At 46.0% G+C, this 10,572-nt stretch overlaps 1 protein-coding gene across 4 annotated transcripts in view; it reads right to left on the bottom strand.

Moving 5' to 3' along the window:
- Positions 1-10,572, bottom strand: part of LOC135808232 (ATP-binding cassette sub-family C member 4-like) — a 30,869-nt gene continuing 20,297 nt past the window's right edge. For 3 of the 4 annotated variants that reach the window (XM_065321393.1, XM_065321395.1, XM_065321394.1), the window contains 9 exons: positions 9,777-9,856; positions 9,217-9,367; positions 5,998-6,344; positions 4,819-5,010; positions 4,439-4,594; positions 3,629-3,718; positions 2,856-3,028; positions 1,215-1,320; positions 1-444 (listed from right to left, as the gene is read on the bottom strand). In XM_065321393.1, the coding sequence (XP_065177465.1) occupies positions 259-444; positions 1,215-1,320; positions 2,856-3,028; positions 3,629-3,718; positions 4,439-4,594; positions 4,819-5,010; positions 5,998-6,344; positions 9,217-9,367; positions 9,777-9,856 (1,481 nt within the window). In that variant the 3' untranslated portion in view covers positions 1-258. Of the gene's footprint in view, positions 445-1,214; positions 1,321-2,855; positions 3,029-3,628; positions 3,719-4,210; positions 4,348-4,438; positions 4,595-4,818; positions 5,011-5,997; positions 6,345-9,216; positions 9,368-9,776; positions 9,857-10,572 lie in introns of those variants that run through there. The other variant, XM_065321397.1, reaches the window with a different exon arrangement.

The raw sequence follows: 10,572 nt of genomic DNA, 5'->3' as shown, positions 1-10,572 counted from the left end.
TCACCTATCCAATAGTCTATTATATTAATTATTCATATCTTTTTGCATCTTTCCCTCGAGTGGGTCTATTGTTATTAGGCAATTGTCTGTTATAGTCACCACTTACATATAAAAATCCAATCCAATCCAATCCAAATATTCAATCTTTGCATGAACTTATTATAACGGCTGTAAAGACACACCTAGGAAAAGGAAAATTGGAGGTGTACCAGAAATACATTATTGAGTTGTTTACACCGGTATAAAAAAATATTTAGTTCAATTTGCTGCCTGGTGAGTTGATATGCTGGAAGAGTCACCTTGCCAAAGGGCTTGGCAAGTCTGCCGCAGCTGCTCGCCTTCTGTGACCCCCAGTGACTGCACCATTTCAGAGAGAGCACCACGTTTGTTCTGCAGTAATGCAAATGGCCGGTCGAATTCCTTGATGCGACCGCTGTCAATCACCTGACGACATAGAGAACACCACAAAGAATAATGTATATATGCTAAAGTTGTTTTCTTACAAACATGCTCGCAGCAGTGGCATTGATAATGGTACACAGCACTTTTGAATTGCTCCGCTATAATTATAATGCTGAGGACGGTCTTGTTCTCCACTGTCACATGACCTGCATTGTCAGAGATTGGAACCTGCTCAGCTGTTGGCTACCTAGCAGCATGGATCAATGATACTGCAGTGATGCACAGATAGTGGAGTAATTTACTGGCGATAGGTGCATGGTAGAACCAAGTTACTGACAACTCGCACTTGGAGTGTATGGTGCTCTTTCCAGGCCTTGCTTCAGCTCTGCACCAGCAGGAAGTCGGCCTTGCTTCAGCTCTGCACCAGCAGGAAGTTGGAATGCGACCTTCATACTCAGAAAGGAACTTGTAGTTCTCCAGACACCTCCCTAAAGTTCTCAAGAAAGTTCCATGTAGCTGAGTGGAGCCTTGCACACTGCTACTCACTAAACATCAATATATCGCTTTCCTGCAAAGAAGAGAAACAGCACTGGCACTGGGGATGAGCAAGCATTTCAACACATAGAGTAAAACCTGTGACTAACGACCACCCCTTGCGGCCAGAGAATGCGGTCTTTAGTGGCAGGTGGTCCTTAGTTAGAGGTTTGCCCGGCACAACCATCCGAGACCGTCCGTGCCTGCCGAAGTGGTCTGTAGTACCAGGCTGGTCGCTAGCCACGGTGGTCTTTAGTTACAGGTTTGTCTGTACTTACCATGATCCTGTCCGAGTCGATGATAGTGTGGAGTCGATGGGCTATGGTGATGACGGTGCAGTCTTTGAAATGCGTACGTAACGTCTGCTGGATGATGGAGTCAGTTCTGCACACACACACACACACACACACACACACACACACACACACACACACACGCGCGCGCGCGCACACGCACACATTCACCCATGCATGCATGCGCACACAGAAACAATAGAAGCAGTTAGTGCACATCATCAATTTATCAATTTATCACCCGGCCGTGATTATGACACTGATTATGTCATAGTAACGACACTGAGTATGACACTAGAGCGCAGTACGGACTAAAAAAATAGAAAAAGTAAAAAGGTTACTTGGCTATTTGAAACTCGGATGTTGAGCCATAAATAAAATTTAATGTAGAAAGGAAAAGGACATATGGGTACGAGTTGAGAGTAGCTCTCCATCACTGTAACTGGATATTATACAGTCAGAAAGTGCAATAACTAGGCACAAAACTGACAAGAGTACTGAGACATTCGACGATTTCTGACTGTATATAGTATCCAGTTACAGTGATGGAGAGTTACTCTTAACTCGTATCCTTATGTCCTTTTCCTTTCTACATTTATTTATGGCTCAACATCCGAGTTTCAAATTGCACACCTTATGAGCCGTCACGAACCATACGGCGAAACGTACGTCGTGTGAAACAACTTGTTTTGTAGTCAACTAGTCCATCACAATGTCATGCATGAGGAGTACTGTAGGAGTTTGGCTTTCGGCTTGTACAATTCGTTTTCGCAAAGCTTCCCCTTTCTTTACTTATCTTTGATATTTATGACCCACCCAAGTTGGGTGGTGTGCTGCTTTGCTGCTTCAAATTGTAGTTAGACCGCTTTCTCAAATATCGTACTGGTCTCGTCATCGTCCAGTAACAATCGACATTCTTTGTTCCGTTGGGACTGTAGCTTTTGCTCGTTTTCGTTGCGCTTGCCTTCCCCTCTTTGGTCTTTCCATAACCTGGAACCTTCCAAGTTGGAAGGCTGTCGGTTAGCGCTGCGGAGATGTGTTGAAGCTAGGTGTCAGGACGTCGAATGTCTCAGTACTCTTGTCAGTTTTGTGCCTAGTTATTGCACTTTCTGACTGTATATAGTATCCAGTTACAGTGATGGAGAGTTACTCTTAACTCGTATCCATATGTCCTTTTCCTTTCTACGGTTACTTGGCACTTATTCTTTTGCTGTTGCTGCTGTCCCTGCAGTGCATACGGTAATGTCTTGCTTACAGTCAGTGTTGCATGGCTATGCGTTAGTGTAGCGCGGCTGTGGTTGCCATGGTGTGGGTGTATGAAGGAGAGAAAAAAGGGAGTAAAAAGACCGCTTACTATCTGTTTTATCAAGCCTAATGTACCAGTACAGCAATGCTTCCTAGACTTACGATCGGACAAGCCGGTCGGTTCTCATGACCAGTGTCATTTTGCTACCTTCACTATACATCAGCATGTCAAAATGCTTTTGTCTTGGTCAAAACACAACATTGGCAGTCTTGGATAGCTGTAAAACACTTATAAACATTTCCCTTGTGGATCCAGCTCGTCTTTACTGGATTTTGAGAAGTCAGAACTCGCACTGCACATTACCACCATTCTCTACTCACTGCCTGTCCACGTTTGCCGTTGCCTCGTCAATCATCAATATTCTATTCCGGTTCAGCAAAGCCCTGGCCAGGCAGATCAGCTGACGCTGTCCAACACTCAAGTTTGATCCGTGCTCTGTCAGTTCTGCTTCCAAACCCTTGTTCAACTGGGAGACGTATTGCTTCAGCTCGACCTGTTGCGTGTGACGCACACACATACAAACAGACACGTAAACAAACACATACATGCACAACACACACTATCACGTACAAACATGCACACATACACAAACATGTACATGTACATGTACACACACACACACAAACATACACACACACACACACACACACATACATACACACACACACACACCTCAATGTAGACAAGTGGAATACCACAAGCTTTTTGCCAGAGGTTTCTCTTGCCAAGCAATTCACCGAACTTCATCATCCTGCCTTGCATTTAGGACATCATGTAACACCGTCTGCGTGCCCGCATGCATCAGCCACAAATCCTGATGCCGTATGCGGTACAAACATCGCTAGCAATACAGTACGACTATCTATGGTTGTCCTCAGCGTCCCAGTGCCTAGCATTATTTACTTCAGTACCGTATTTTCCGGAGTATAAGCCGCACTTTGAACACTCAATATTCACCCCAAAAAACGGGGTGCAGCTTATACTCCGATGATCAAATTAATGGTGGTAAATAGAGTAGATGTCTGTATTTCATGGAAAAAAACATGTGGATGCGGCTCATGGTCCAAACAATACAGTAAATATATTGACTTACCATCTCTAGTGCATTCCAGAGGTAGACATCGTGATATCTGCTAAACGGGTCAAGGTTATATCTTAGTGTACCGCTGTACAACACTGGATCCTGAAAACAAGCAATGACACCCACAAACACTGAACACATTCAAACAGCTGCAGGTGGCTGAGTTGCACACTTAGGTTGCTCACTGGCAGTATCCATGGCTACACAGGTCATAGCTACTGCTTACAGTGTAGAGGGGAGGGTGGTGGTGGTGGTGGTGGTGGTGGTGGTGGTGGTGGTGTTGGTGGTGGTGGTGGTGGTGGCGATGGTGGTGGTGGTGGTGGTGGTGGTGGTGGTGGTGGTGGTGGTGGTGGTGGTGGTGGTGGTGGTGGTGGTGGTGGTGGTGGTGGTGGTGGTGGTGGTGGTGGTGGTGGTGGTGGTGGTGGTGGTGGTGGTGGTGGTGGTGGTGGTGGTGGTGTTGGTGGTGTTGGTGGTGGTGGTGGTGGTGGTGGTGGTGGTGGTGGTGGTGGTGGTGGTGGTGGTGGTGGTGGTGGTGGTGGTGGTGGGGAGGGGGGGGGGGGGGTAAAAGAGGAGAGGGAGGGGGGGGGAGAGAGAGAGAGAGACAGATGGAGGGAGGGAGGGAGTGGGGCCTCAAAACCTCCCCATCAGGTGCAGGCATTGATCTGAAATGGAATATACTGTCATCCATGAGAGATATAGACACAATATCACCGCTCCTATCCTGAGGGCCCCTGAAATAGCAGAGAAACACAAGGATTGTCTATTATGTTGGTGTGAACAGAGCCGATGCTTAAAAATATATTTCTGTTGTTGCCAGCATACCTGTGGGATGATGGACAGTTTCTGTCTCATAGTGCTCAGCAACACTTTGTCCAACTCCACGCCATCAATCATGACTTTACCGCTTGTAGGAGCAAGCCTAAACAATGCGTTGATGAACGATGATTTGCCGGCACCGGTACGACCTACTATGCCAATCTGCACAAGGACACCAATGTCAGAAAGATAATTCAGAGATGAGAGCGAATAGCTGTGTTTGTCAATGCAGGGCAATACACACAATCTCAGCCCAGCAGACAGGTGTAGTAGATACTCCCTGCCATGCCTTGATCGCACAAGTAATCCTAGCAGCGCTTATCCACCGTATGCAACTCAGATAATTATTTCATGAAGAAGTGAGTAGATGATTGCCACACAAGTACCTTCTCCCCGGGTAGTATATCAAAGTTGAGCTCCTTCAGTACAGCTGCACCATCCGGTGAGTAGGAATAGCTGACATCTTCACCGGTTACTCTGCCATGTTGTGGCCAATTCTCTGGTAGCTGTACAGGCAGTGCTGGCTCACGCTCTGCTTCCAGCTCACTGTACGCCAGAATGCGCTCGGATGACGTCATCTAGTAGTGCAGGAGACAAAGCGTAGAGTAGAGAATGACTATAATACTGTTGGGCGTCGAAGAACTGGGCGGGGGGGGGGGGGGGGGGGAGGGGGGGTCAGCCTACTCGTAGCCTATGCCGTTCTTATTTTCATGTATTACAGACTTTTACAGTCTACCCACAGTTGAGTCATGGTGTATACATTGGTATGCTGTGCCTGGTGATATGCTAGACCGTTCACTATTCGGCGCCCGACAGTACTGTGCAGTCTTTACTTTTACATGACTAGTCACATGACTAGTCACATGACTAGTCACATGACTAGTGACATGGACACACTGTCATGACTAGTCACATGGACACACTGTCATGACTAGTCCTACACTGTCACGCAGTTAATCAAGTTTAAATGTGCACGTGCTTGCTCACTGCGGAGATATCACCCCGCAGCTCATAGCACAGCAGCGGTGGTAGTCCAGATAAAATTCCCAAGCTAAATTTTAATCAACGAGTACAGGTTTCAATTGTGAAGGAAGCATTGACCTTGGGCACAGTGAACTCTCCATACTCCACTTAGGAGCAGTCTGCTACTTCGATGACTTACAAAATAAATGATCAACTTTCCAATGCAACGGTCGAGTCTGCCAAAACTTCTGCTTCCATGCTGTACTGATCTACTGTTAGGTCTGGGTGTCGCTTGCATGAAGTAATCACAATTCACCAGCGGGTGTGACCACAGACTCAGGTACTACACTGGTGCATTCAGTTAGCACAGCGGTGCGTGTCTACTCTTTCGTGTTCTCTTTCTCTCAGTCTTCTACCTTCTTCCATATTCAATACCTCTGTAAATATACTATCCTTCTTCGAGTCGTGAGGGGACTGCATGTTTAGCCAGGAGCTAACAGGACAACAATAAGAAATATGCACCTTAGAACAACACCAATCAGAAATATGTACATTAGAACAACACCAATAAGAAATATGCATTTCCTTGGCAATCGACTTACTAGGTCCTCTGCATCAGCAGACATTCTCACCGTCCACTGGATGTAGCCATAGAAAGCAATTTGATAGGTTATGGTCAGGCCAAACGTGCCAGCGTCCAGCTGAAACACATTGCCGTAATCAAACATGAGCAGCGCCGCAAAGGACGTGGCTGACAGATAGAACGCTCCGAGTAGCTCCAATCGACAGGACAGCCAACGCACCACGGCCAAGTAGCACAGCCATCCGCGCGTGTGCGCATCGAGTAGATTGTTAAACTTGGTCTGTAGTTGGTCCTGTGCACCGGCAGCTCTGATTGTTGTCAGACCTTGCAGTGACGATGAGAATTGAGAGAACACTGGACTGCGAGCTGGGCACATAACACGTGTACAGTATACATGTATTGTTGCGAAATTGTATTACGACTATGATTTACGCATGTTGTTGTATTTGGCTCTTGTCTTGTAGAGTCCAGTGTCTGATGTCATATATGGTCTAAGTGTACGTGCGAGTATGGTGTGAGGTGTGACGTTTATGGTATGTGGTGTACGCTCGAGTACCCGTTGTCAGAGTGTGAGAATCTGCTTCCGTCTGTGTGAGAGTGACTGTCAAGTGAATGCTGTACATGCGCAGTGCTAGTTTGGTCTGGGAATGAGAGTCATGTGTTATTCGTCCGTGGTCTGGTTGTCTTGGTCTTGGTCATGTGTTCTGTACGTATTAGTCCCTGATTGGTCGTCCCGATTGGTCGTCGCTTTACTACTGCTTGTTCTTTGTCGTTTCTTCGTGCCTTTTCCGTTGACTTTTTGTCGTGTCCATTTTCGTCTTTCTCGTCCTGCGCCCCCGCCGTTTATTATTGAGAAGTGAATACTAGTATTGAAACTAACTGAACGGTGTGCTGTTGTTTGGCGGGGGCCCAGGGGGAGAAGGCTAATTCCATTATTTTCATATTATAGCTACTGAAAATGCTTTTCAATATTTAATTCTCACTGGATGACACTCCTTCGATACTGCGATTCACACTTGTAGACGTTACGGCGGAAAGGTTCGGCATGGCTGTATGAGCTGAAATCACGTGATTTTAACCAGTATAACTTGATCTGATCGGCACCCGCCTGCCAATGTATTAGCCAGGGTAGCTGGTGTATCAGCATTAGCTTTGGTACTATCCATATTCCGGCTAGGGTGCATTCCCAAGGGTCTAGCCAGTCAACTCTACTAGACAAGTATCAGCAGGAGTAGTAAAGCACTGCGGTAGTGTATTGGTATGACAACAAAAAACCAATCAATAGCTACTGTATGCCATGCGGTATACCATGATCAGTTATGACACACTTCACTGCTACAAACACGGCAGTAGCCAGTGTTTGATACTAGAAACACAGCAGTAGCCAGTGTTTGATACTAGAAACACGTCAGTAACCAGTGTTTGATACTAGAAACACGTCAGTAACCAGTGTTTGATACTAGAAACACGGCAGTAGCCAGTGTTTGATACTAGAAACACGGCAGTAGCCAGTGTTTGATACTAGAAACACGGCAGTAGCCAGTGTTTGATACTAGAAACACGTCAGTAACCAGTGTTTGATACTAGAAACACGGCAGTAACCAGTGTTTGATACTAGAAACACGTCAGTAACCAGTGTTTGATACTAGAAACACGGCAGTAGCCAGTGTTTGATACTAGAAACACGTCAGTAACCAGTGTTTGATACTAGAAACACGTCAGTGACCAGTGTTTGATACTAGAAACACGGCAGTAACCAGTGTTTGATACTAGAAACACGGCAGTAACCAGTGTTTGATACTAGAAACACGGCAGTAACCAGTGTTTGATACTAGAAACACGTCAGTGACCAGTGTTTGATACTAGAAACACGGCAGTAACCAGTGTTTGATACTAGAAACACGGCAGTAACCAGTGTTTGATACTAGAAACACGTCAGTAACCAGTGTTTGATGCTAGAAACACGGCAGTAGCCAGTGTTTGATGCTAGAAACACGGCAGTAACCAGTGTTTGATACTAGAAACACGGCAGTAACCAGTGTTTGATACTAGAAACACGTCAGTGACCAGTGTTTGATACTAGAAACACGGCAGTGACCAGTGTTTGATACTAGAAACACGGCAGTAACCAGTGTTTGATGCTAGAAACACGGCAGTAGCCAGTGTTTGATACTAGAAACACGGCAGTAACCAGTGTTTGATACTAGAAACACGGCAGTAGCCAGTGTTTGATACTAGAAACACGGCAGTAGCCAGTGTTTGATACTAGAAACACGGCAGTAACCAGTGTTTGATACTAGAAACACGGCAGTAACCAGTGTTTGATGCTAGAAACACGGCAGTAGCCAGTGTTTGATACTAGAAACACGTCAGTAACCAGTGTTTGATACTAGAAACACGGCAGTAACCAGTGTTTGATACTAGAAACACGTCAGTAACCAGTGTTTGATACTAGAAACACGTCAGTGACCAGTGTTTGATACTAGAAACACGTCAGTGACCAGTGTTTGATACTAGAAACACGGCAGTAGCCAGTGTTTGATACTAGAAACACGGCAGTAACCAGTGTTTGATACTAGAAACACGGCAGTAGCCAGTGTTTGATACTAGAAACACGGCAGTAGCCAGTGTTTGATACTAGAAACACGGCAGTAACCAGTGTTTGATACTAGAAACACGTCAGTAACCAGTGTTTGATACTAGAAACACGGCAGTAGCCAGTGTTTGATACTAGAAACACGGCAGTAACCAGTGTTTGATACTAGAAACACGTCAGTAACCAGTGTTTGATACTAGAAACACGTCAGTAACCAGTGTTTGATACTAGAAACACGGCAGTAACCAGTGTTTGATACTAGAAACACGTCAGTAACCAGTGTTTGATACTAGAAACACGGCAGTAACCAGTGTTTGATACTAGAAACACGTCAGTAACCAGTGTTTGATACTAGAAACACGTCAGTAACCAGTGTTTGATACTAGAAACACGGCAGTAGCCAGTGTTTGATGCTAGAAACACGTCAGTAGCCAGTGTTTGATACTAGAAACACGGCAGTAGCCAGTGTTTGATACTAGAAACACGGCAGTAGCCAGTGTTTGATACTAGAAACACGGCAGTAGCCAGTGTTTGATACTAGAAACACGGCAGTAGCCAGTGTTTGATACTAGAAACACGGCAGTGACCAGTGTTTGATACTAGAAACACGGCAGTAACCAGTGTTTGATACTAGAATCTTACCAACGGCTTCCAGGCGCTTGATTTCACGGGAAGATCGGATGTACTTTCGGCGCAGAAACACGAATGCAACAGCCATCGGTGGGACGGCAATGAGTGTTGTCGGATTAGCGTAGGAGATGAAAGTCGCAAATCCGCACATCACAAGGAACCACTGAAGAAACGACATATCATAGATAACACTAACAATTGCCCAACTTGGCAGTATTGTGGACACATAACAATCCGAGAAATGGCACACAGGAATGGGTCATAGGTCTCTTCCGTTTTAAATCCCGATCACAGGATCACACGCACATTCCCAGTGTGCACAGCAAGGCACTCCACTCCGCCCACGCTGAACAAGGTAGGTTTGGTGCATGCGTTCACACATTCAGAGCAAAGTGCATACGCTGACTTTCAAGCCGAAAACAGTGTTTCCAAAGAGCATACTGCACTAGTACTAATACTGTCTGGCAAGTAGGGTTCATCTCCGCTGCAGCACATCTCTTGCTAGTGCAGCAGGAACAGTACAGATCCAAGACACATTAGCAAGAGCGGTGATTCTAACAGCCCTCACTTACGGTTAGAAACTCATAGAACACAACTGGAAGCAGAATGTCCAGCAAGTTCAGATCTTTCGCAAACCGATTCAGAATGCGGCCTATTCATTGGAACGACAAAGAACAGATTTCAACACAGAAGAATATCGCTAATGCACACTGAATCATCTCTCTGTCCCGTGTTAATGGGTCTGGGTCCGCAAGGAGGAGACAGCACTTTCTGTCCAATTGAACGAACACCAAAGCAGTGGCGTAGCTGGTCCACATTTTTCGGAGGTGCACCCCTGGCGGGCTTCACAGCTGGCATTGAGCTGCTATCCCTAGATCATCGTTTAGCTCGGACATGGCCATGCTGAATGGAAGTCGGGAGAGTTTGGTGATGCACATGCTCACTATGCTCATCACTACCTATGACTATGAGCCTTTAAGGTATCTTCTGTACAATAGCATATACTAGTGCTTTCTTCAATATATGAAAGTGGGTCGTGTTCTCCACCTATCGTCCAAACATTCACTCCTCATTTGGACGACATGCCGGTATGACTCTCTCATAGTATTAGAGAAAAGCCCAGTGCCGCCTAATGGATACTTATACACACGTTTGCCACTCAAATATCATGGTGTGTGGAAAGAAGGCAGCAAATGGTACGTCACATCTGATAATGTGCGTGCTTCTCTAGAAGTAAAGTCCTGTCACATACACCGTGATGATCAGCAGCAGCAGCAGAACAGAACAGCAGGCGCTTAGCACCGCTGTTGGAGGTGATCTGGCCGGAAGGGGGTCGGGGTCTCCCCCGAGAAAATTTTGAAATCGGGG

This window comes from Sycon ciliatum, chromosome 2 (assembly GCF_964019385.1).
Source record: "Sycon ciliatum chromosome 2, ocSycCili1.1, whole genome shotgun sequence".
In the NCBI taxonomy this organism is placed as follows: domain Eukaryota; kingdom Metazoa; phylum Porifera; class Calcarea; order Leucosolenida; family Sycettidae; genus Sycon; species Sycon ciliatum.
The sequence above is the reverse complement of the archived record's forward strand: the minus strand, read 5'-3'. Positions and strand labels throughout refer to the sequence as shown.